This window comes from Rissa tridactyla, chromosome 12 (genome assembly GCF_028500815.1).
Source record: "Rissa tridactyla isolate bRisTri1 chromosome 12, bRisTri1.patW.cur.20221130, whole genome shotgun sequence".
Lineage (NCBI taxonomy): Eukaryota > Metazoa > Chordata > Aves > Charadriiformes > Laridae > Rissa > Rissa tridactyla.
This window is the reverse complement of record NC_071477.1, coordinates 6,948,785-6,974,369: the sequence shown is the minus strand read 5'-3', so window position 1 is coordinate 6,974,369 and position 25,585 is coordinate 6,948,785. Positions and strand designations below refer to the sequence as shown.

At 43.2% G+C, this 25,585-nt stretch overlaps 3 protein-coding genes across 9 annotated transcripts; 2 read left to right on the top strand and 1 right to left on the bottom strand.

Annotated features, from left to right (window-relative positions):
- Positions 1-273: 273 nt before the first annotated feature.
- Positions 274-8,359, top strand: FAM210B (family with sequence similarity 210 member B). The gene is made up of 3 exons (XM_054218139.1): positions 274-590; positions 4,699-4,871; positions 6,336-8,359. Exons 1-3 carry the CDS (start codon positions 420-422, stop codon positions 6,550-6,552), a joined length of 561 nt encoding a protein of 186 aa, XP_054074114.1. The 5' UTR covers positions 274-419; the 3' UTR covers positions 6,553-8,359.
- Positions 8,360-8,858: 499 nt separating this feature from the next.
- AURKA (aurora kinase A) lies at positions 8,859-16,155 on the bottom strand. 5 transcript variants are annotated; one of them, XM_054218136.1, is made up of 9 exons: positions 16,027-16,155; positions 15,338-15,425; positions 13,920-14,202; positions 13,253-13,331; positions 12,350-12,541; positions 11,539-11,677; positions 11,016-11,164; positions 10,218-10,392; positions 8,859-9,588 (listed from the first exon to the last, which is right to left on the bottom strand). In XM_054218136.1, exons 2-9 carry the CDS (start codon positions 15,389-15,391, stop codon positions 9,397-9,399), a joined length of 1,263 nt encoding a protein of 420 aa, XP_054074111.1. In that variant the 5' UTR covers positions 15,392-15,425; positions 16,027-16,155; the 3' UTR covers positions 8,859-9,396. The 5 variants fall into 5 exon arrangements, with proteins under 5 accessions (XP_054074111.1, XP_054074110.1, XP_054074112.1 ...); XM_054218135.1 differs by lacking the exon at positions 16,027-16,155 and adding an exon at positions 15,887-15,924; XM_054218137.1 differs by lacking the exon at positions 16,027-16,155 and adding an exon at positions 15,785-15,861.
- Positions 16,156-16,943: 788 nt separating this feature from the next.
- Positions 16,944-24,833, top strand: CSTF1 (cleavage stimulation factor subunit 1). Of its 3 annotated transcripts, XM_054218130.1 has the most exons (7): positions 16,944-17,079; positions 17,681-17,851; positions 18,452-18,647; positions 20,097-20,374; positions 21,185-21,382; positions 21,971-22,361; positions 23,904-24,833. In XM_054218130.1, the coding sequence occupies exons 1-7, from the start codon at positions 16,960-16,962 to the stop codon at positions 24,161-24,163; spliced, it is 1,614 nt and encodes a 537-aa protein (XP_054074105.1). In that variant the 5' UTR covers positions 16,944-16,959; the 3' UTR covers positions 24,164-24,833. The 3 variants fall into 3 exon arrangements, with proteins under 3 accessions (XP_054074105.1, XP_054074106.1, XP_054074108.1); XM_054218131.1 differs by lacking the exon at positions 17,681-17,851 and having other exon boundaries at positions 16,960-17,079; XM_054218133.1 differs by lacking the exons at positions 16,944-17,079; positions 17,681-17,851 and adding an exon at positions 17,891-18,244.
- Positions 24,834-25,585: the final 752 nt, after the last annotated feature.

The window sequence follows — 25,585 nt, the reverse complement described above, 5'->3', positions numbered from 1 at the left end:
CCCGGAAGGCCACACCGAAAAGCTGCTGCGCTCAAACTCCTACAGCTCCCTCCAGAAAGGCGCTGGAAAGGGGTTTAACCAGCCGAGACGAGGCGGGGGACGGCCTCACACCGTCCCGAGTGGTAAAATACCCCTTTTAGAGACTTTTTTTCCTCAGGAAAAAAAAAAACGCCCGGCGCTCGCCCCCATCGCCTCAGCGGGCAGCGCCGCCTGTAACCGCCCTCCCTCAAATAACCGCCAGCCCGCCCGGCGGCGGGAGCCCTCCTCCTTAAAGGCGCAGCGCCCCTAAAAGGGACGCTGCGCCTTTAAGGAGGAGGGCTCCCGCCGCCGGGAGGGGCAGGTGGTCGGCTCGTCGGGTCTGATCACCCGCCCCGCTCGGCGCGCAGAGTTGGGGGCTGCGCTGTTGTTGCGCCGTTGCTATGTACCGCCTGGTGCGCCTGGGCCCGCTGCGGCTGCCGGCCATCCCGCGCAGCCCCCCGCTCGCCACCTTCCCCCGAGCCTTGGGCTACGGTCCCCGCCTCGCCCGGGTTGTTCTCAGTCCGCCGCTGCCCTTCGTAAGGCTGAGAGCCGCCGCCGGCACCTCCACCAAGGTAAGGCTGAGGGGAGGGGGGAGGCTGGGAGCCCCCGTGAGGATCTGGGTGAGGGGATCAGGTGTGCCCTCAGTAAATTCGCGGATGACACCGCGTTAGGTGGGATTGTCCACCTGTTTGAGGGTAGGAAGGCTTTCCAGATGGATCTGGACAGGCTGGATCGATGGGTCGAGGCTAATGGTATGAGGTTCAGCAAGGCTCGTTGCCTGCACTTGGGTCACAACAACCCCATGAATGCTGCAGGCCTAGGGGAGAGTGGCTGGAGAGCTGCCTGGTGGAAAAGGACGTGGGGATGCTGGTTGGCAGCCGGCTAAATATGAGCCGACAGTGTGTGCAGATGGCCAGGAAGGCCGACAGCATCCTGGCCTGTATGAGGAAGTGTGTCCAGCAGGACTGGGGCAGTGACTGTCCCCCTGTACTCCTCACTGGTGAGGCCGCACCTTGAATACTGTGTACAGTTTTGGGCCCTTCACCACAAAAAAGACATTGAGGTGCTGGAGCCGGGTCCAGAGAAGGGCAACAAAGCTGGTGAGGGGTCTGGAGCACAAGTCTTATGAGGGGGAACTGGGGCTGATCAGCCTGGAGAAAGAGGGGCTGAGGGGAGACATTATCGCTCTCTACAACTTCCTGAAAGGAGGTTGTAGCGAGGTGGGGGTCAGTCTCTTCTCCTAAGTAACAGGTGATAGGACAAGAGGAAACAGCCTCAAGTTGTGCCAGGAGAGGTTTAGACTGGATATTAGGAAAAACTGCTTTGCCAAAAGGGTTATCAAACATTGGAACAGGCTGCCCAGGGAAGTGGTGGAATCACCATCCCTGGAGGTATTTAGAAGACAGGTAGATGTGGTGCTGAGAGACATGGTTTAGTGGTGGTTTTGGCAATGTTAAGTTGATGGTTGGACTCGATGGTCTGAAAGGTCCCTTCTAACCTAGACAATTCTATGCTTTGGTGGGGAAGCAGGTCGTACCTTTGATTAAAGGACAAGTTGTCCTGGCTTGGGAGTATTTTCCAGTTTTTGGGGGTGTTTTCAATATGAGGGGTTCAGCTAGCCCGCACTGCCTCAGTGGTGGTGGTGGTGGGGGGGGGGTGTGTTTCCCTGGGGGCTGCAGAGTTCAAGCACTTCAGGTGAGCCATGAAGAATTAAAAAAAGGGGATTTCAGTAATTCACGCAGAAGCAGAGAGGCCAGGTGTTCCTGGTGGTGGTAGCTGAAAGGGTTTTCTGAAAGTGCCCTGGGTTTCAGCCCTTGAAAATGACAACGGGTGGCGTGCTGGCAGGGTGCCCACAGAGAGAGGTCCCGTGCCTGACTCTGTGCCTTTTTGTTAGCTGAGAGAGAGAATACGAACATGCACCTGGTTAATTATGTGTTTCACCGTGCTTTCTACGTTCAGATGATTTTTTTGGACATGGGAAGGAAAAATTTGCATGAATTTGTACCATTCATTGTTTTGGTTTTAATTTTCAATTGACTCAGGGAGAAAAGCAGATGAAGGCCTTACATGTAACTGGTTTTTACATGGCAGTAGATTATTAAATTGTTTTTATGTTTGATTTTTATAGGAGACAGGGACCTGCTTTACACCTGCTTGTGCCAAGATCATGAATGTGAGCTTTCCATACAAATCCTCATTTCCAGTTTAATTTCTACAGCTTAATTTTCAGACTAATTTCTGCAGCCTCATTACAAAGCATAACATGAAGTTTCAGATTTGTTTTCATTCTGTCATTTGTCCATAAGCTGAATCTTTGTCTAAAGAATGGGAATAAAATTTGCTTTCTAGCATAAAGATTATGGCAGAATTATATGGAGAATAGGTAGCTTGCTTTGTTAAGTTGTACGTTATTCAGGCCATGACCATACTGGGTAGTCCAAATAATATCTGTTGAAGTAGTACTTTTTTTTAACATCTTGCTTCGATACCATTTAGAAATTGCCTAGCAGGTGAGCCTGAGAGCATAAGTGAATTGAAATGTACTTGCATTATGAGAACAAGCTATTTTTCAGTCCTTACGATCCATCTTGCAAGCGTGGCTGTAAGACCCAGGGTTCTTCTGAGAATTATGTATCTCCGTAGATTGTCAGCTCCTGTTTTTGTGGCAGCTATCTGAAGAAAATCTTCATATTTGGCTCCTTACATAGATAATTATCATCTTTGTTTGGATGAAAAACTCATATAAGCTATTAAATCTTAAAATACCATTCAAACCGCACTTGGCTTTTAAGAAAATCACACTGTTGAATAAATTAGTATTCTTGATTGAATTGTTAAGACAGCTTTTTGCAGAAGGTATTATGAGACTATTTTGTTAGTTTATTCAACTAGTTCCATTCAATAACTCAGTATTTAAATTTTACAGACGGGGAGTTAAAAGAGCATTCTTCCCCCACCTGAAGGGTAAGAGAATGAGTTCTGAAGCATGGTGAAATAGCAGCCATGTAGTACAGCCATGTGTGGAACCTAATTACTTCCAGTGGCTGAAAGTAATTAGATTATCTAACTATGACTCCATTCTTTTGCTTAATGAGCTTGCTTCAAAATATATGTATTTGAATATTTTTCCTCATTTACCTTCTGGTATTAAAACTGCTTGGTTTAAGCAGTAAAGGATTTCTTTTTCTACTGGACGTTTTTCTTTCTTAGTCAATTTCAGTTTCTATTCAAATATTGCTCTGACTCATGAGCAAAAAAAAAAATAATCTAACATTACCCATTATGTTTGAAAATTTTAAAAATGCAAGAATCAGAATAAGTTGAGCTACACAAATGCCTGCATATGTATTTGTGGATCAGTGTGATTTCCTGTCAAAATTAAATACAAAGTAACACAAATTACAATTAAAAAAGAGAAAACCAGCAGCGAACATAGGTTTTTTGTGGGGCTGGGTGGTGGTGTGGTCAGTGTGGTTAAAAGCACTGATTAAAGCGAGCTCATCCTACCATGAATGTTGTAAGAGGAGCCTGTTTTTTATCCTAATGTACAATCTTGCCATGTCCAAGGATTAATCAAAAGTATTTTTCTTATGCCTCTTCTTTTGTATGTCTTGACACCAATCTACAGTAGGACAAAGCAGTGCCAGGCACTTGGTAGCTGTACCTGTCCTGTGGGAAACAGTGGCCTTTAGTCTGGCTGTCATATTCTCACGACTGCTGCTGAATTCAGATGAAAAGAACGGACTCGTCTAATCTTTCCTCACTAATTAGAGAAAAATCCTGAGGTCTTTGTCAAAACGTTTTCTTTCTCCAGTTAGTTTTTCTTCCATAGCAAGTATGAGGAGGTATCCAAGGGCTGACTTCGTACTAGCAGCCTAAATGCCCTTCTTTGCCTGCATTGCGCTATCAGATGGCTTTGGGGTATGTTTTGGTGTGAAGTTCTGCACTTTCAATTTACCCCAATAAAAAGCTGTGAATAAATTTTACAATGGCAAACACTTTCAGTGTAGTTAGGCTGTTTACTCTGGCACTGGCATGTCTGTGTAGCTGTTGTCTGCATCGTGGCAACAGTATTGCTTGTTGCTGTCAACAGTAGCAGTTTCCTGGTTCTTCCTTTTTTTGAGTGAATCTGCAGAGGGTGACTTATGGGACGTTAAATGTTGGACCTTTTCTATCAGTAAGTTGTTAGTAAGCCAGCATCAGCGTGGTATTATGTAGGCTTCCAGCACCATCAGCTGCTTTGCCCTTGAACAAAAAGCTACGTTACAAGAATTCACTGTACAAAGCTGAGCAGTGGGAGTAAGCAAAGATCTCTTTGGTACCTCAGACTCATCTCTCAAGCAACTGTGTGGGTGTGCCTTGGCACACATTTGGATCAAATGGAAGACTGGGTCTATAACAACTCCTTTTAATTATGAAACTTGCATTGTGTAAGAACTTACATCAAGCTCAGTGCATCCTTTTGGTATGAATAGTTGGGGAAAGGGAGCTTGCATGGGCTCTGCCACAGGCATCCGCTATCGTGATGCAAAAGAACAAAAGTGTGTTACTATCTTCCCAAAGCATTCTGAATGGCACTGTATGCAAGCCACTTCTTTCATTATTTCAGATTGGTTCAACTGACTGGAATATGATATTGTGCTTAATGCTAATAAATACTTTTAATTGTTTTCTTTTTAGGATGCAGGTATATCCCCTGAAAAGGCAGCCACGGATCCCAGTGATGAAAACAAGAAACTCAACAAATCCCAGCAACTGAAACAAGTTTTTAAGGAATATGGTGCTGTAGGGGTTTCATTCCATGTTGGAATTTCCTTAGTATCTCTAGGAATCTTCTACTTGGCTGTGTCAAGGTGAGGTTTGTACAGTTGTCTGTAGCCTCTAGGTAATGGTTTAGCCAAGAAAAATATCTTACCTATGTGTTTGCCTCTGGAAGGAGACATGTACTTTACATCTATTTGATCCATACAGAGTAATCTGAATTTTCTGTATAGATGGATCCATAAATGGACCGAATCTCCCATCAGGCATGAGAGAACATAGACGTACATGGTCTTTTTGCATAGGTTCATGATCTGTGGTGGGCAGGTGCAAACAGCAGAATAGAGACTGCACCAGAGTAACTAGCCACATGAGAGAATTTATTTTTGTTCTGCAGAGATATCTTTTGTTCTCAAACGGTAGTATGGTCTGTAAAGATAAAGCTGTACAAAAGTGCTGGAGCTTAGAGATAAACTTATTTTTCTGGGTGTTGAACTCGGTTTCTGCAGTTGCAACTGCAGAAGGCAATGTCCACTAAACCAGGATTAGATTAAAAAAGAAAATACTAGATAACTGTGTAGGAGTCAGGTAGAAATTATGTGGCTTCTGGTAGGAATGCATCAGTTATAGATATGTCTGTTGAGCATGAGGTGTTTCAACTGAGGAAACGGAGAAACACATTGATTCTCAAAACATACCCTGCCGCTTATGCTTGGTATCAGTGGGAACATGTGAATGCTTAATTTCTCTCGTTTACTACGTTGTGGCACAGGGTGATAGTGAAAATTTTTTCCTTCGGGTATGATTTAACTCTCAGTTACAAGATACTATTACTGGCAAGTGAAGGGGGGAAAATTACAGTAACAACTTCCTTTGAAAAATTACTCCAAACGTAAGAACCGTGATGAAAGCTGTCTATAGAGAATTAAAACATTAATGGATTTGATGGATAATGCTTATTTGAGATCCATAATACTTCCTTGTTAGATTTTTAGATAAGATACTTGCCATTTGAACAGCTTTGTACTCCTCTGTTAGAACATTCTAACCCTAACAACAGGTACCTTGTTTGGTTTGGGTTGATCTATATTTATGTGATAAATTTCATCAAGACACAGAATAGACTTTCTTGTAAATTTTGGGAAGATGAATTTCCAACACAAATTCACAAATTTCTAACTTTTTTAAAACTCAGAAGCAGAGAAATAGATTATTTTATCAGAAGGTTGAGCAAGGGGCTGAGTATTCTCCATGCAAATACTGCAGCTTTACAGTTGTAAAACTAAGAACATATTTGACTTCATGGGGAACTTGTCAATTTAAGAAAAAAGCGTGCATCGGAAATTATTGCATGTGTTGTTGCTACAGAAGTAACTTGAGCTGTCACTGTTCATTGTTTTTATTATTTAACAACATCTAGATTTAAAGATAAATTCCAGAATTGGAAGTATGCCATGTTAAATTACCTAAAAAAAAAAAAAATAGCACTTTTAATTTACATTCTTTAGCACACAACCTTAAAATAAACTAAGATATCTTGTTTTCTTTTTCCCCAGTGGTGTGGATATGACTGCAGTTCTCTTCAAACTTGGTTTCAGTGAATCATCGTTGCAATCTAAAATGGCTGCTGGTACAAGCACATTTGTGTTGGCATATGCTATTCACAAATTGTTTGCTCCAGTCCGAATCAGCATTACTATCGTTTCTGTGCCATTTATTGTCCGATACTGCCGGAAGATTGGTTTCTTCAAACCTCCTGCCCCAAATCCATGATGATTTCTTACTGGTTTTTACTCTGTTTTTTAAGTGCTCTATATCCCTGTAGCTTTTCAGATTGCTAAATTTCTTTGGAAGACTTATTTGGATTCATGTTAATGCTGATCTGCTCTTGTATTTCTTGCTTGTTCTTGCAGGTAAATGTTACACTGTGAAAAGTGCTGTCCTCATCTTCTTTCCCTTTTGTCACCTCTTTAGAAAAACCTGTTAAAATGGTATTTGTTTTCCACTGCAAGTAGTAACATAAATGCTTGACAATGAGCAGTCTCTTTAGAACATTCAGTTTTGGGTCTTTATAATCTAGCTTTTGGGGCCTTAATATTTTTCTTGTCAAAACAAGAGTGGCAGCATTAGTTTATTACTGTGTAGTTGGGAAACAGAGTAAGAGTCCCTTCCTAATAGTCTGTGGAATAAACAATATGCTACTATATGAATAGTTCTTTTGGTAAGGGTACACATTGGAATCTAAGGTGGCAGGTGGGTGTTTCTTTTGTTATAAAAGACATATATTATGACCCCAGTCTTGCAATACAACACATATGCTGAACTAACTTAAGTGGGAGTACCTGGATGCTTAATTATTGCAGTGATAGTGCAATAGTGTGGTGCTCCCATGTTTCAAGACTTCATAGTTTGAGAATGTACTTTATTTATAGGCTAGGAACTGGCCTTCCTAAAATCCTTTTTTAATTTTTTTTTGTCTATAGACTCAGAAGGAATCCTGAGTCTACTGAAATCAGTGTAACCAGAATTACCTCTTACGTGAACATATTCCAAAGATCATCAAGTCAGAGGCAAGGTATCTGTGGGTTTTTAAAGTATTGAGACCTGGCTTTGTACTGGAGACACATTTTTATCTGAAAACTAACCCTAGCAGCTTTCTGTTCCTGTGCATGAAACTCAAATCTGCAGCCATTACAACTTATAGCTTCACAAGAGCAATTCCTGTGCTTTTGTCTGACAGACTGTTGGATGTAGCAGTTAGAGGTGCTTTTTGTTTCCTTATTTGGATGCTATTTCTATTAGAATGGAGTTGCACACGCATGTGTTCCCATACTACCTTTCAGGTCACCTAAAGACTGGATCCCAAAACTAGGTAGTCAGCATAACATTCTGTGGTAAACCTGGATTTCAGACTTAGGACTGTGCTTCTGTGAGACAGCTCGATCCAGACCTACTGGTCTCTTGGACCCGTTCCTCCTTCCCGTTCTGCTGTTTTTACACTGTCTTCCTCTGTCTTTGTGCTTACACTTACGCCAAGGTGGCTCTGACACAGATCTGTTCATACAGGAATCTGATTAAAGTAAAATAGCAGGAAGTTACCCTGGTGATCAGAGTAATTTTATTTTTTTTTTGCTGAAATTTAGTGAATTGAGAGGAAGGAATCATGCAGTTAGGATGAGAGCTGTCTGAGGGAGACAGTCACTTCTGATAAGTATGTTTTGTCCTAAAGTTAACAGAAAAGGACTACTTGAACTTTTTCAAACAAGTCCTTCTGTAAAGCAGGAATCATTTAAAGCAAATGCACCTAGAAGTTATTAAAAGTCACCAGCACTAACTAGAGACTTCTTGCAGTAAAGAAACAGCTTCATTTAAATTACCTGGTTGTATAAACTACTGGCAATTTGTTTAGATGAAGTTTTTTCCAGAGTATATTTTAAATTAATTTGAGAATATATTTTGAATTCTAGAATCCTTGCTTGTAAAAGGATCATTTTTTTAAAGTGGTTTGTAAAATAGTGAAGATGACCATGAAGTCTTACACTGAAAATACAATAAATTGCTTTCTTTTAGTTTGCTTGAAGTGTTTTACTGGAAAATAGTTGGTTTGTATGTTTTCTTTGTGAGTGGCCTGACCCTTGCTCTATTTTAGGCAATGTCTTAAAACGCTAGATGTTAACATTAGTTCCTGTTACATATCCCCTTTGATAACAATAGTTTCCAGACCTTTCTTAGAAGTGCTTTCAGACCATCTTGACTTTGATTAACTGCATGAAAAAAAAAAAAAGGAAGAAGCAGGCCTAGATTTAAATGGTTGTAGAAAACTCCCAATGTAAGTAGCAACACAGTTGGTACTTACCTTATAGTTCTGTGTTGTGATTGTAGAGTAATAAGAAATGACTACACCTAGTTTGCCATAGCAGCACTTCAAGCAAAACTTTATACCAGCTTCCTTTTTGACAGAGGTGGGAAGTAAACTTACTTTGTGATCATAGACAAGAAGTCAGGCTGTACTGATGCTAAAAACAAGTGGCTAGAGGTAGCCAGTGGAAGCGATAAATGCCACAAGGAACTTACCATGCTGGTGGCAGCATATAACAAGTATTTATTTAAAAAGTTGAATGCTCACATTTAAGACAAAATAGACAAAAAATAATGCACACATCATTTCTAGGACACTTGGAGAAATGCATTCACCTCACTCAGTTTCAGATTACACCACAGTGATGATACCCTTAGCAGCCCAATAAGTTAGGAGGCAGGTATCTCCAGAATATTGCACTGTTCAATAAGCTAGAACCACAACTTCCTCTTATTGTTGGAACAATGAACCATTACCAGGACAGACCACATAATAAGAGCCTTGAACAGCTTAATACTTAAAAAAAAAAATCAACCAACCTGGCCCACATGTAACTGGATTTCAAGTATAAAGTATTCCACAGCCTCCAGCTGAAAGTCAAATAATTTTACATTGCAATTAGTTTAAGACAATTAAAGGCCAACCCAGAGATCTGCATTCCAATTGCCATCGGATTCCAAGACCTGCTTTTCCTATTGTAATCATTACAGTAGTCATAGTACAAGACTCCTTTTGTTGATGCCATGAAGTTACCCCCGCTAAGACTGCGTTTTGGATGAGGCAGCAACATTGCTTTTTGTGCTGTCGGGCATCTTTGTAGAGTTCGCTGTAATCCAGGGATGAAGAAGTACATCCTTTAAGGGCAGTCGATGAAATGGGTTATGCTTCAGAAGCTTTGAAATTAAATCCCTTGCACCTTCTGATACAAATGGAGGAAACTTGAATTCCACCTAAGGAAAAAGAAGGACACTGAAGACAACGCAAAAATTCTTCGGTAATAACCAAACTAGAGAGACAAAGGACTCCAAGGTACATACAGTAAGGAAAGCTGTGTCAGCCTTGTGGGCTATGCACCTTATGCCTATTGAGATAAGGTTAAACAATTTCATCATAATCCTGAAGAAAACAAGGTTCTCACTGCTGGTAGAAGTTGAACTAGTGTATTTTTCTATGTTCTTCAAACAAGATTAGTTTGCTGGAACATTTCTAGGGTATGCAACAGGAAAAGTTAAGCTTATCTATTTTTAATAACACCTCGAATGTTAAATATTCATTTTACAAATTAGAAGAAAATTATGTGGAGAAGATTATTTGCTTTATGAGAGAGCTAGAAGCTCAGCTGCAGAAAGAAACAGGGTAGAACCAAGGAAGTGAGGCAAGGTGTCTTCAGGTCTCTTACAGTCATTCTACTGAACAACTGAAGACCATTTTAGAGATCTAGTTTTATGCATTATGTCTTGCTACAGTTCTACTTCAACACATAGCCTTCTTCAAAATGACTATTTGGTTAAGCTTCCATAAGACAACAGAACTGTAAGGCAGCACAATTCAGCTAGTCCAAAGAAGTGTTGTCACATACCCTGGAAATAGCTCTGTAGGTTTCCTGGTACGTTTCTGCTTCAAAAGGTGGTTTCCCTACAAGGAATTCATAGCACAGAACTCCCAGGCTCCAAATATCCACCTTTTCATCATGTGTTCTTCCCTCAATCATTTCAGGAGGCAGGTAGTCAAGTGTCCCACAGAGAGTTGTTCTCCTGAAGAAAAGTTTATCATTTACTGATTATGGCAATTATAAGACACATTTCAAGAGCCAGAGAGAAGCTAATGCTGGCAATCATCTGTACCTCAGTGCAGTCTACGCTGCATAGACTCAGCTCCACCAGAATACCTGGTAAAGAACTTCCAACAGTAAATTTTCTACTTTTGCTTTAAAGCATCTCAGTCACTGCAGTCAGTCTTATTCTTCCTTTTTTCATCCCACTTGCTAGATCAAATATAGCCTTCCTTTGTGAGGTGCAATTCAGACTAATTAAGGATATGCATTAAATATATTGCTAGTGTGATATCTGAACACAAGTGCTGGTCTCATCTCAGGGAACACTATAACCCTATAATAATACACCAACCAGCTTCACTTGTCTCAGGGTCAGCAAGTTTTGAACTATACAAGTTGAAAAGAAACAGGATAATAACAGGAACTGGTGTAACAGAGAGGGAGTGTTAAAACCTTTGCTGGAGTGGCCCAGTTCTTAAAGGATTTTTTCCTCAGTATTTTAGGAAGTTCACATTTATCTCCATTCCACAACTACATGACAAGAAAGCTAACACTGTCACTACAGAAGTATTTTACTGCATAAGATAAATATTGCATTCTCACCTAGAAGATGGAGCATGCACAGACCATCCAAAGTCAGCAATTTTTAATTCCCCATTTGAGCCAAGCAGCAAGTTTTCTGGCTTGATGTCTCGGTGAATCACACTCTTTGAATGACAGTATGATAGGGCATCTGCTAGTTCTGTGACATACTGTATTTAGAAAAAGAACAAATCTTTAAAGTATAAAGACATTGTCACTCTAGCTTATCTGGCTACAGTATAGCCTTTGCTAGGCATAATTAGTAGTTTAAGTTAGAACAATTATTCCTTAAACCCTTGAAGTCTGGCAATACAGGCTCTGCCTGAAGTGACCAAGCACTTGCTATTAAGCAATGCTGAACATCATTATATTAGTGCCATGCAGTAATTTGTCTTCCCAACTTACTCATTACAAGTGCACAAGCAACTAAGAAATCTCAGTTTCACACAACAGAATACAGAGCTTTATCTGAAGAGCTAGCTTTGTGCTTCAGATATTCCAGATATGAAGACTACATAACATGTAAGAAGCTAGAACAACCTACAGTAGCAGTTCTTTGCTCATCAAACTTGGTAAGTTTCTGAAGTTCTTTGTAGACTTCTCCACGAGGTGCATACTCTAGCATAAGGTAGACTCTTGTAACATCGTGGAAGTAGCCATATAATCTGAGAATGTTGGGGTGCCTGCAAAAAAGATTTAAATATTCTTCTGAACCACGTATTTGTCCATATAATTTTAATTCCCTTTCCTGCCTCCACCCTTTCAAGGCAAGCATAGGAACTTCAACACCTTGTACGTGTTCCTTCAGCTCACAACATATCCATTGAGAGCTTCATAGCAGGTAAATGGTGTTTATCAAAGCAGCAGCTTAGACTCCCTACTAGCAAGCAGCTAGCCAAGACTTTGGCTAATTCATATCTTCTCAAACATACCTTTCTACAGCAGATGGAAGAATAGACTACCATTGAAAGCGCCAATCCTTATGGGTTTTGGCATTTAAGCTTAAAACACTCTCTGTGAAAAACAATTTCTTCAGCAAGCTGGGCTTATTTTCCAGGAAGCAGAATACCAGAAACAAGTTCAGACTCTTGAGAAATTGCAGTTACCCACGTAAATACAAGCAGCAAAGGGTGGGCTTTTTTGTAATAAGATTTGTTATCAGAGGTTACTTCATTGCAAAGCAGACACAGGTAAATCTTGGTGCAGAAAGCCAAGAATACTAAACCAGCCATTTGAAGGTATCATGTGTTTAAAAAGAAACTTCTCTTTTCTTCAACAGGGTATGTTATCGTAAAAAAACATTACTTTGTTTACTTGAACACAAACAAAGCAAAGAGTGTAATTGGTCACTATACCTAAGATGAGATTGTATTTCAACTTCTCTTCGTAGTTGATGTTCTACACCGGCTTCCTCAAGTTGTGTTTTAAAGAGCACTTTCAATGCAAGAATAAATTTACTCTTCTTTTCACGTGCTAGGTACACATTTCCAAATTTTCCTTTCCCCAGCGGACGACCAATTTCAAAATCATCAAGAGACCATTGCCTTCTGCAAGAGGAAACAGAATGTTACAAAAGCTAGATATTTGCCTGGGCTTTGACTGCTAGGTTTACAGTCTCTAATGTTCCTGTTCAATAGATACTTGGTGATCTGAACTAGATTTTAGTCTTTAAGGGAACACCAAGATGATAAAATATGCATCAAGTCTTTTCAAGAGAAAGTTAGGAAAGTTAGTCTCTTCCTTCCTGAAGTTTATGCACAGATACTAACATCAGCCACACTAGTACAAGATCAAGACTGTGTACACCAAGCTATACTCGTTTCAATACACTAATACAGAGAAATCACTAGTGCATGTCAGAACTGTTTAAGTTAGCCATACTAGAAATCCAGCTTCACCCTTAGTTAGATTCCAGTCTCTTGCACATATGAAGGAGGCTTTGTTTTCAAGTGTACATCTTGTGATTGGAGCAGTGGCTATCAGTGTTCTCCCATGAGAAGAGCTATTGCTCATTTAGCCAAAAGTTTTCTTTAGATTACAGGAAGTCCTTGTTCCCAACAATTACCAGGGCAAAGTAAGCTTTCCTAGTTTCATATGTTGTCTCTGCAGAGTGGAGGGCCACTGGTCTCCACAACCGAGGGGCTCAAGTAGCCTTCAGCTTAGCTGCAACTCAGTTGCAGTATGAAGTCCTAGAAGTTAAAAACAAGCCTAATCCAGCAGGACTCAGTTAGCTAAAACAATTTAGGCACAAAACTTACTTTTTAGTCTCTTCATTTTTCTTTTTAGCAGTTTCTTCATTTTTCTGTTTAGAGGTGCTTTCTGCTTCAGAATTTTTTGCTATGTATAGAGAAGTAGATCAACGTTATGAACCAGACCCATGAACACAATACGAAAATTCACATGGGGAGCAAATCTAACCTCTGTGCAGTATCTGCAACAGTTTTTACAATACATTCAATTACATCTTAAACAATGTAGCATAGCTTACTATTGGCAAAGCAGCATAGCAGTTATCAGTACTATCAAAATGTAATTTTAAAAGCTTTCTTAAAAATAAAGAAACATTAAGCTTCCCCCCAAAGCCACAGTAGTCTTGTGTATAAGAGATTAACATGAATACTGGAAAAACTGTGTCATTTGAGTGCCAATTACATTAACTCGCAGCTGACTACTGAGCATCTGGAAATTTTTAAACACCTATATTGGCTGTAAATGGGTAATCCTGGCAACAAGGATAGCGCAGTAACATCTAAACTGAAGTATGTGCTGCTATTCTGCTTTGGGGCACAGCCAAGTACTTCTCTACAAAACCGTCACACATCAACATCGGCTTTAGGTTTTCTGCACTTCACTCTGCTTCATAGAGCACAAGTATCCCAAGTGTCACAACTGTACAAAATATATGTACATCATCTTCAGAATTACCAGGTACTGCAGCCTGTTGAGGTTTTTCATTGCTCTTGCTTGGAACTTGAGGCCTAGCAGTCGCTTGGACAGGAAATACTGGTCGGGACTGCTGCGTTGTCTGGTTATTAGACAGTTTTTGGTTTGACAGTACAGATTTTTGTGACTGCACTGGAACTCGCTGGGCAAAGTTTGAAGGACACAGAACACGTTGCGCTTGAACTCCACTGTTCAGAAACCGGCTCTGAGCAGAATGTTGAGACACAGGGACACGTTTCGGGCCATCCCCAATGGGATTACCAATCTTCAAAAAGAAAAGTTATATATTAATTGTAAAATAGCATACTATAGCCTTTATGGCCCCATTCAGCAAAGCAGGGAAAAAGACAAGGCACATTAACAAGAGATGTTAGGGTAGTCCAACCTTATGTTTTATAAATTAAAGCATTCTTAAATTTCTACATTGACATGAAAAAATTAGTTTTCTACAACAGCATACTTATGTATAGCTAGCAGACGAACTTTTCCACATGCATCTGAAGAACATCAGCCAAAGGTATCAAGACAGCAGATCCTTACTATAAAAACATACACTGCTTTAAGTCATGGCTTATTTTCATGCTGTTCATCTTAATATACCTTGCACTGCAATGGGAGCTCAGCAGAACAAAGCAAGTCTATTTAATAAGGTTCAGCTCTCTGCTCTTGATCTTTTGCTTCCAGTAAGGGAAGGCAATTTAGGCTTACATTTAAGAAATTCTTAGTTGTTCTAGGATACTTTCCCTACAGTTAAGTTCAAATGCTAATGATTAGCTTATCATATTTTTGACCCTCTAATAACACCTATGCAACAGTTTATACTTTTTTCTTCCCCTAGATATTATTTTGTCTTCTGGTTCAGTTCATTAAAAATATCATATTGACAGCTTGGTTAAAAAGAAGCTTTGCTTATGCTATTCTGAAACCTTACCAGGATCTATTAGGTTTTAAATTAAAATAGTGAGAAAGTGCCCATGTTTCTATATAGAAAGATATGTGATCAGGGTGATCTTGAGTACTACTGCACAGGCATGCAAATAGTGGCATTAATACAGTGCTTGCTTTTGAAAGCCATATCTGGATTAAGTTGACTACACACATTTGCCCACTCTTTGAAGGATCTTATATTATACTTAAAATATGAGCAGAATTTCCCAATTCAAGTATAACATAATAATATTAACAATTAAAAAAGGAAGCCCTCCCTGGGCACTTCTAAGAGAAAGTTACTGAGATACAAAATTGGCAACTGATTCCTGCACACAGAAAAAGTTGTTTCGAGGCAGTTTTTCCCCTTTTTTCTGCTTAGCGCAGCTAATAATTGCCACAGACAGTTTGAAACCTGTAGCTCTTGCGCGATCAGGACAAACGCACCCACCAAAACCGAACAGGTCGCTCACCTTCGTAGCACGACTGGGGTATCCGGAATGGTTCTCTTTCGCGTTCTTATCCATAGCGCCTGAGGAGAACAGCTACATATAGCTTAGCCTACGGATGAGACGTAGCAAAAGGGGGTCAGTTCAACAAAAACCAGTACGTCTCGGAGAACTTCTTCAAAACGTCCCGTCGTCCCCTTCCTCCTCCAACGCCGGGAGGCCCCGAGGCCAGGCGCGGCCTGGCGTCCCGCCGCAGCGCTCCGCCTCACGCCCCTACCCCGCAACCGCCAGCCTGCGCCCACAGCGTCCCACCGGCCAGCCGGCCGAGGCCCGTCCCCGCCAGCGTCTCCAGCGGGCAATACCCCGCCGAGCCGCGGTCCCATCACCCGACTCAGCCGCCCGCTCACCCCCGACCACCGCTCCCTCTGGCTGCTGCAGCCGTTTGAATTCAAACCGCCCTCCCTTAAATACCCCTTTAAACTGACGCCGCTCGCCATTGGCCCCTCTCCCTCCAGTCGCGCCCGCTGATTGGCTGCTTTGCAACCGGGCCGCCCGCCGATTGGCTCTCCGCACCCTCCGCTCGTTGCGAGGCTGAGCCTCGTCGCCGCCGGTCCCTGGAGCGCATGCGCAACGGCAGCCTGCTGCGTATCCCGAGCAGGGCCAACCCGCCCGCCCCGAGGGCGGTGTTTGCGCTACATGCGTATTTTACGTACCGTCCCTCCGCCGCTGCCTCCTTCCGTACTCCAACTGCGTGGATCGGCGCCCCGCTTACACACTTTTCTCCGCAAAGTCTCTGCCTGGCCGGGTCTTCCGTTACGCAAATCGCGTACGCCCAGACCACCCACCTGTGGCAACGCTACAACTCCCCTCCCTTCCTCGCAGCCACCGAGGCCTCGCAGCGTGCCGCCGCCGGCGGGGGAAGGGCGCCAGGTTAGTCCCGCATCCTGCCAGGCACCGGCCTCTTCCCTCTCCTCCTCCACACACGCACCCGCCGCCCCGGGCCGCGGCAGAGGCGGTGCTGCCACCTCGCGTGGAGCCGAGCGCGAGTGGGGCCGGGGGCCATTGTGTCCAGCCGGCGAGGGAGGTGCCCCGGGTGGCGGCGGGCGGCCCCGAGGAGCGGGAGGACGGGCGGAGGGGTGAAGCAGGCCTCGGCCTCGCCTGTGCCCGGACGTGCGGCCCAGGGCAGCGCTCCACGTGCCGGCAGCTCTCGAGGACAAGTGCGAAGGGGACGTGCCCCCCGCCTGAGGGATCTGCGCCAGCCCACTGACCCCTCGTGTGGCACCAGCGGTGACCTGCGGCCCCCCGCCAGCTTCCAAAACCACCACAGGTGCTCGAGGAGACGCTGAGCGGCAGCGGGACGACACCGATCGGCCAGCACAGTCCGTGAGTAGCAGCACAGGAGGAGCGCAGGGCTGCTGTGCCGCCTCAGTTGCCGGGTGCCCAAGCGGTCCTGCTCACGCCTGTGAGGGGGACCTCGGCTGCTGAGCGACAAGCAGCAGCCGAAACTCAGTTCAGTACTTTGGGCCTCTGAAGAACCGTGCTTGAAGGCAACTTTTAACTGTCTCTGCGGTGCTGAAAACAAGTGCGAAGGCGACCCTGGTGTGTGTGTTGGTGTTTACAAGTGGTACAGGATAGGTAAAAAGAAGATGTCAGGTCGGCGCGTGGCCGCAGCGTGCGATAGACGTCAGTTGCCACGGGGCATGGGTAGCATGGCATCCCCCCTCCTTGACCCGCGTCCACTTCGACTGCCGTTTCTTGAGGCTGACGTGAGTAGGACTTTGGGTTGGGTGGCGGTGTGCTCTGGGGACAGGCTCTCGGCCTGCCGGGGAGACCGTGCAGCCTGGCCGTCCGCAGTGCTTGTGGCTGTGCAGCCCGAGCGGCTGGAGCTGTGGGGGAGGCCTGTGGCGCGGGGCAACAGCGCCCGCCACTTGTTATTTCACCTCCCCGCCTTTGGGGATTCCGGTGTCTCGGCGGAAACAGCCTTTCGGAGCTTTGCAGCTGGGACACAAAAGACCCCCGGCCCCCACCATCAGCCACCCACCCCCCCCCCCCCGTTGGGAGCCGGCTCCCCGGGCTGCCCAGCCGGCCGGGGCCTGCCGCCCGCATCCCGCCCCCAGCGCCGCTCTGCCGGCCGAGGCCCCGACCTCCCCGGAGGGGTGACGAGGGTGAGGGACCCCGGAGGCGGCGGTTGGCCGGATCCCCCCCCCCCCCCCCAGGCCCCCTCCCCGCCGCTCGGGGGCTCCCTCGGCGCGTCACCCGTCACGTGACACGGGGTGTGGGGGGTGGAGGCCGACACACCTTGCCGGCGCCCGGGCGCGCGCGCCGGGCGTCACGGTCATGTGACGCTGCACAATCCTCTCCTTCAAGAGTCGCCTCCAATCGATCTGCGGGCGCTCGATGCAGCAGCCCTCGCGGAGGAGCATTCTGCGGTCCCGGCCGCCGCCGCCGCCTCCGCCCCTACCGCCGCCGCCGATCGATGCGCTCAGGGCTCCGGTCGCCATTTTAGGGGGAGAGCGAGGGAGGCAGAAGGAAGGGTCGGTAGGTACCACCGCCGCCGCCCCGCGCCCCCGCTCCCCCTCGGCCCCGCTGCCCGCCCCGGGTCCCGTGCCCGTCCCCCGCTTCCCGGGAGCGCTGCGGCTCGGCGCTCCCCGCCCTCATTCAGTCCCGCTCCCCCACGCCCCCTCCGCGCCCGGGCACTGGTCCTGCAGCCGGGCTGGGCGGGAGGATGCGGCCTCCCGGGGAGGGAGGAGGGAGGGACCGGGCCGGGTGAGGGTGCCGAGGCGTTTGACTTCCCTGCACGTTAATCGTCTCCCCGGCGCCTGGGTCCGCTGGTTCCGGCGAAAGACACTGACAGAATCCTCCTGCTGACCAATGCCGCATGATTTCTGCCTTCTCTATTGCTCCTTAATACATTTCATGTTCCGTTTATTGGTGAGATTTTTCATTTCTACAGCAAACAAGTGCAACAGGTTTTTCCTTTTATTTTCTTTTATTTTTCCCCCCCCATTTCATTTCTTTCTTACCTAAAATATGGTAGTATTTGGTGTCTGCACTGAAATTCAGCAGGATGTGCTTTATTTAAAGGTTGTGGTTGTTTCATGCAACTCTCTTGTATGTGATTTTTCTTCTTTATTTCAGGCCCCTCCAAGGCATTCCTTGCTCACAATGTATAGAACAAAAGTCAGTTTGAAAGACCGTCAGCAACTTTATAAACTGATAATTAGTCAGCTGCTATATGATGGATACATAAATATTGCCAATGGCTTGATAAATGAGATAAAACCACAATCGGTCTGTGCACCATCTGAACAACTGCTGCACCTAATTAAGTTAGGTAAGCTGGAATAAAAAGCTAACATAAAAGTCCAGTTTCTAAATCCCTGTCTTAAATACTTCTGAATTAAGAGGTTAATCTTACTGAAAAGACATCTTCTATGCAAAGGTTATGTCTAGTAATAGCATAACACTTTCATATGTTTAGATACAGCCTTTGCTTCCATGGCATTTTTTGAAGGGCATTCTAGTTCTGTGTTTCATTCCTTAGCGTGCATTAAAAGCAAAGCACATTACTGAGTATTGTCAAAATCTGTTTGTTTGAACTTCCGTAACACTTAAAAACACCTGCTCAGGGTCCTGGGTGACTGGCAACTTTGTAAAAATACGCTCCAGACAACGGGATCACTGAGTCCACAGACCTAATAGAAAACTGACCCCCACAGTTCTTTGTCGACTTTAGAAATATTTTCTATATGATTCTTCCTGGCAGTGTTGGAAAGGGAGTAAGCCCTTCCATTGGCAATCTTCACTGGCTTTTACATATCAGTCTCGAGAAAATAAGCTTCACAGTCTAGGGTCGCAGCAAAGGTATCGCCTGTTCTCTCTCTGTGTATCTTTCTCTCTGAAAGTACATCTGTGTCTGTGCTGCAGTATGCAGTCAAAATACCTGAGCTGCTGTTGAAACAAGCTGACTAAGTTACTGGAAGAGGTCTAGCCATAACATCATGTCTTCTCTGTATTGTGACTCAACTGGTTCTGCTGCCTGAACTAGTTGAGTTCCAAGGGCATAAATATGTGAAGCCTTGTGTCTGTTTGAAATAAGAATGCTAGACTTGCAATTTGTAGATGAAAGCAACAAAACCTTTTCTATTGCATTTGATCAGTTGATGATCACAGCTGGGCACGTAGCTGAAAATTCTTGTGTCTGCCCTGTTACGACTTCCAGTGCTGAACTGTCCTTGTTCTGTAGATGCATCCTGGAAATAATAATTTAAAAATCTGTAGAGTGGGTGTGAAGAGGAGTAAACATTTTCATTTACAATGCTGGGATAGTTGTTTGTGGGTTTTTCTTCTTCAATGCAATAAACCAGAAAGGAAAAGAATCAATAAATGCTTCAATTTTTTACTTCAAATCATATGTAATAATGTTGGGGCTTGTTTCTCCCTCTGAAGAGCTGACCAGAGGCCTCTTGATGGCTTCAGTAACTGACTGTCAGTGCATTTATCAGTACTTGCCATCCTACAATATTTGCTGGTTGTATTTGCACCGTTAATTTTAAGAGCTGTGTTCTGCTCTAGCATAGCCAAAGCACCTCTTATTTCTCACGGGAGGTACTGCTGCGTAACTAAACCTGCTCTGCTAGCTTAGCTTTGTTCAACAGGGGCTGCCTCTCTTAAAACCTGACTCGTAGCTGTTACACAAGTCTGTATCATAGATCTGGCCACAGCCTATCCGTCTAAGGAGAAGCTCAACCTGGTTTAAGTGCATCAACTTCTCTCTTTTCAGGAATGGAGAACGATGACAGTGCTGTTCAATATGCAATTGGACGGTCAGATACAGTAGCTCCGGGCACAGGAATTGACTTGGAATTTGATGCAGATGTACAGACCATGTCTCCTGAGGCTTCTGAATATGAGACTTGTTATGTCACATCTCATAAAGGACCGTGTCGTGTAGCTACGTATAGCAGAGACGGACAGTTAATAGCTACAGGATCTGCTGATGCCTCAATAAAAATTCTTGACACAGAGAGAATGTTGGCCAAAAGTGCTATGCCTATTGAGGTAAAATATGACTTGAATCGTAACCACTTTGTGAATTCTTGAGGTGCTGTCTGTTTCATGCCATGTCTGTGCCTTGTGGCTGGCTCGGTGGGTTGGACTAAATACTGTCTCGCCGTATTTCCTACTCCAACAGAGGCTCATAAAGTACCCTTGAAGAAAAGGAAGAAGAAATAGGGCAAGTATACTTGTGTAACCTCTGTCAGCAGCCTAGAGGATTGAGCCAGAAATTTGCTGATAATTGCTATATTGTATGAACACAGTTCATTTTTGACCCCACTTATACTTCTGGCCTTTACAGACTCCAGTGTCTGTGTTTTAGAACTGTTTCACAGAATACATATTCATTTGCTTCAATTTTCTCTAATACAGTTATCAGGTAGCAATTTAAAAGTGGGGTTGTTCTTTGGTGGTGGTGGGGTGTTTTTTTTGCATAAACTGCGCACCGAATTCTCAGCAGTATGAGTAAAAGTTGCAGTTTGCCCAGCTGGTACAGCTTACCTTAATTCTTACAGCAATACATATTTTGATTTGGACCGTTTATGAAGAAGGTGATGCATTTTCTTGCATCAGTTCTCCGCTACTGAAACTAGTTTGTCCTTGAGCAAGTCAGTTGACCTTTTTAAGATGCAGGGATCTTACCTGATAACAATATATGGGCCTTCAAATAATGAAGATAATAGTGATTATGGGCCTAGTCATATGTCAGAAAGGTAGCTGTTGTTTCCCACTTGGGCAAGTATAAAACCTACTTTTCCTATCAAAAGCGTGTTCTGCTTTCTAACAGTCTAACTTGTTGAATGTTCTTTGTAGGTCATGATGAATGAGACAGCACAGCAAAACATGGAAAATCACCCTGTTATTCGGACTCTGTATGATCATGTGGATGAAGTTACGTGTTTAGCTTTTCATCCAACAGAACAGATCCTAGCATCTGGTTCAAGGGACTACACACTAAAATTGTTTGATTACTCAAAACCTTCTGCCAAAAGAGCCTTCAAATATATACAGGTTAGATACAATACCAGTTCAGAGCAACCAAAGCTTGAATGTCTGAGTACTGAGCTATCAGTGAGTTGAATTGTGTCTGAGTTGATAAGTGGTTAGGTGCGTAGGAGTATGCAGCTACAAAATTTGCAGACATTATGGTAATTACATGTTAAGAGTTTGTGCATAATGGACACCTATATATTTCTTCAATCTAGTGCCTGTCTGCTTTTTCTTAATCTAGACCAAATCTAATATAGGTAACTTTGAAGTCAATTATATTATTTTGGTTTTGGAGGAGAGTTTGGGATTATGTGGTGGTGGGCTCTGGGGTGTGTGACTGGCTGACAGTCTCCTGTCACTTTTGTGCGATATCTATCCCAAGAATGAGCGGGCACTGCAAGCTGCTCTATGACAAAAACTATGATACATTTAAAGGTAGCCTGTCATTTTAATCCTACAGGAGGCATTTTCTGTTTTGCAAAACCAGAACACATTGTGCTAACTGATAATTTAACTAGGTTTTTTAGCACTTTAATGCCACCAGAATTTACACTTCCATTTCAGATTTTTTTTCTTTCTTACACCAATTATGTATTTTTGATCAAACAGGAAGCAGAGATGTTGCGCTCAATTTCTTTTCACCCTTCTGGAGATTTCATACTTGTTGGTACCCAGCACCCTACTTTACGACTGTACGATATCAATACTTTCCAGTGTTTTGTGTCTTGCAATCCTCAAGATCAGCACACTGACGCTATATGTTCAGTAAATTACAACGCAAGTGCAAACATGTATGTGACAGGAAGTAAGGATGGATGTATCAAACTGTGGGATGGTGTTTCGAATCGCTGTATCACTACTTTTGAGAAGGCACATGATGGAGCTGAAGTCTGTTCTGCTATTTTTTCCAAAAATTCAAAGTATATCTTGTCAAGTGGAAAAGACTCTGTAGCTAAACTCTGGGAGATATCCACTGGTCGAACACTGGTCAAATACACAGGTATGTGGTAGGTCACCTTCCAAGTACCTTCTTTTTTAGGTACTGACCCACATCAGGAGTGATAATATTGTCAGAAGAATAGAATTCTTAAGGGCAATGGGACACTGCTGCTTTGAGGATAAATTGCCCCAAATTTTGGAAAACACTTAATGTAGACTAAGAGAAGAGAAGCTGTGATTCTTGTATGTCTGTCAGTGTAAATGTATTTAGTCTGAGTAGATCCTGGAGATTTTTCTGACATCATTACTCCATTGCTTTGGAGGGAAGTTATCACTAAATTAGAGAGAAAAGTAAAAAGGAATGCTGCCCTAAGGACTGGGACACTTCTGCAGAGGGATTTGTTCTCTAGTTTTTCTTTAGCGTGTTTTAGAAACACTGATTATTAAAACAGAACAGCATCACCACTTTTCTTGCTGGTGATCATTTTGATTTTGCAATTTTTCTATTTATTGCTAGACTAGGGGCACAGTTTAAACTGGAAGGGTCAAAACTAACACCTAATCGTTCCTGGCTAGAGTAGGCCACTCTCCTGCAGAGTACCTGCCCAGATGGGGAACTGAACCTACTTCGGGGCAGTTGTTTTAACCATTAGACTCATGTGCAAAAGATGGCTCTAGTGTGCCCTGGCAATATTCTGAAAAATAGCTGCAGGTCATTTGGTTTTGTTTGGGTTTCTTTGGGTTTGTTTTTCTTTTGTGTTTTTTTTCCCAAGGATGCAGTTGTGTGCAAGGTAGTCGCACTCAGAGCGTGCTGACAATACCATGCTTTGATCTCAGCAGGACTTAAGAACTGGTGAAGGATATAGAAGCTTGGCATGTGATAGCAGCTGTGTGATGGGGGAAGCTCTTGGGTCGAGCACTAATGTGCTTAAGCGTTAGGAGTCATAGCGTGAAAGAGGAGAGGATGTTGAAAATTTTGCATATCAGCTTTTGGGATTTGTACTGTCCTTTTTTTGTACGCTAGCTCTATTTTGCTCTCAACCAGCAGGGTGCAGCACCTCCTCAACAAACATTTGTAAGATATCTGGTAGGATGCAGGTGTGTGCATTGCAAAGTAAATACCTATGTATGAAACACACATTTTATTTGAAGGGTACGGAGGGAAGGTATGGCCAAGGTAGGTTATATAATGTGCCATATGATACATACATTAAAAACAAAAGTTGTCACTGGCAATGAGAATCTCTGTATTCCACTATCTGTGGTCCTTAGTTCCAGCTGTAAGCCTCATACCAAAAATATAAGGCAAAAGTGCTCTTAAAGTTAAGCGATTGCACTCATACTGAGTGGTTGGACTTGACTGACACAGGGGAAGCATTTAATCTTTGTCCTCTATGAAATTTTAGAATATACCATGTATATAACCACAAAAAACATTCATTATTGATTCATCTGTTGTATGTGGAAATGGTAGACTAACTGAGAAAATAAGGCTCCTTTGTAGACTGCAGAAATTGATACCTATGAGATGTTTATTCTTAGGTCTTTGGAACCTCTCTAAAACCGATGCTGTTTGGGTTAATATTTTGCTGTATGTATTTAGGAGCTGGTTTGAGTGGACGACAAGTACACAGGACACAAGCTGTCTTCAACCACACAGAAGATTATGTGCTGCTTCCAGATGAAAGGACCATAAGTCTCTGCTGCTGGGATTCAAGAACTGCTGAACGGAGAAATCTTCTTTCTCTTGGTCACAACAGCATTGTCCGTTGTATCGTCCATTCTCCTACCAACCCTGGCTTCATGACCTGCAGTGACGACTACAGGGCTAGATTTTGGTACAGAAGGTCAACGACAGACTAAGGACAGCTTTATAAAACAGTGATTATCCAGATTCATTATATCATCTTGTATTGATTGTACTGCCAACAGATGCCTAGATGAAAGCCGTGCTGTGTCTGTTTTTTAATTCTGTCAAATGTGGCAGAAAAACATCAAAATACTGAGACTAAGTTTTGCCCCACGCTAATTTTTTTTATTAGTGTGTGTGGCATTAATTTTTGTAAGTCATCTCTAATTGTACTCAAGGAGGGGGTTGGGGAGAATAAAATGATCCTTGCAGGAAGGATTAAACTTGTTCTCCTGTCTTTATAAATCCCACGAAAGATAATGTGACTGTGTCTTGCTCAAACTGGGCAGTGTGAGCCAGGTTTGCTCTGCATTGTGTCTGTGCAATCCCACTGAAGTCTGTTTAATGAATGGATTACACAAGTAACAGCAGAACGTGGCAAATACTTTAATGAAGCCTTAAGCTGCCTTCAGTTCTGATTCATTCTTTGTAAAGCTCTGTTTTGTATCTTTTAGTCTGGGGGTTTTTTTGGTGGATTTTTTTTTTTTCTTTTGCTAATTGGCCAAGTGGACCTTCAATTCTGAGCCAGTCTTGTGCCGTAAGAATTTGAAAGGGGATTTAAAATTGTTTAGATGAATTCGAGAAATGGTGTTCTAGTTCTGGTATTAAAGCTCAGACTTGAAATCGCGTCTTCTTTTGAATTTATCTTAACAAGTGGGACCCTAAGGTAAATTAATGGTATTTTCAAGGAATATCCACATTGCAACTGTAAATGTGACAGTGCTGCAGCATGTGAAAATAAGAATAATGTTGCCATAGAGACCTTTAGTATCCTCTCAAAGAAAGAAACTTGTGCATATTAATTTCTGTATATGTACCTCAGAAATGTCAATGTGAGAAATTGTCATCCTGTAAGTCTGTTATACAGCACTTGAATTACATTCTTTTTTATTATTATTCAAAAACCCAGATCCGGTTTCTTCTCCCTGTTATCTCTATTAGCCCAAGTTTCCCAGACCTCATGCTATTCAACAGAAGTAAAGATCATTAAGAAAACTGTGCTTAAACCCTCTCAAAGTTTAAAAATTCACTCCCTGCTTTCACAGATAGGTGCCCGTGCAAAGTTTTAAATGTGTGTTCATTCAGGCATGCTTGTACGGTGCTCTGGGGCTGCCCATTGGGAGGCTTCCTTCAAGTCAAAAGTTCAGCACTTGCTTTCCTGAGGAATTTTTAAATGTAAGATTGTTCTTCCTGATGGATTAACTTTCCATTACCACTGACGAAGTGTCTCGTCAAGGGCTGATGAGGGTACAGGTTTTGTCTGTATTTAAATAAAGATTACCTTTTAAGAAGTTATTTAATATATAAAGAAGGAAATGTATTAGTTTTCTTTTCTATATAACAAAGGAGAAATGAATACTGGGGACATGTTAAAG

Bases quoted from the DNA above. Each gene is read 5' to 3' on its own strand.
- CSTF1 (XM_054218130.1), top strand. From the start codon at position 16,960: ATGTCAGGTCGGCGCGTGGCCGCAGCGTGCGATAGACGTCAGTTGCCA. The intron at 17,080-17,680 runs GTGAGTAGGACT...CTCTCCTTCAAG, and splicing joins TGCCGTTTCTTGAGGCTGAC to AGTCGCCTCCAATCGATCTG. The intron at 20,375-21,184 runs GTAAAATATGAC...TGTTCTTTGTAG, and splicing joins AAAGTGCTATGCCTATTGAG to GTCATGATGAATGAGACAGC.
- FAM210B (XM_054218139.1), top strand. From the start codon at position 420: ATGTACCGCCTGGTGCGCCTGGGCCCGCTGCGGCTGCCGGCCATCCCG. The intron at 591-4,698 runs GTAAGGCTGAGG...TTTTCTTTTTAG, and splicing joins CCGCCGGCACCTCCACCAAG to GATGCAGGTATATCCCCTGA. The intron at 4,872-6,335 runs GTGAGGTTTGTA...CTTTTTCCCCAG, and splicing joins TTCTACTTGGCTGTGTCAAG to TGGTGTGGATATGACTGCAG.
- AURKA (XM_054218136.1), bottom strand. From the start codon at position 15,391: ATGGATAAGAACGCGAAAGAGAACCATTCCGGATACCCCAGTCGTGCT. The intron at 12,542-13,252 runs GTAAGTTTTGTG...TTCCTCTTGCAG, and splicing joins AAAAATGAAGAGACTAAAAA to AAGGCAATGGTCTCTTGATG. The intron at 11,165-11,538 runs GTAGGTTGTTCT...TTCTAAATACAG, and splicing joins ATGAGCAAAGAACTGCTACT to TATGTCACAGAACTAGCAGA.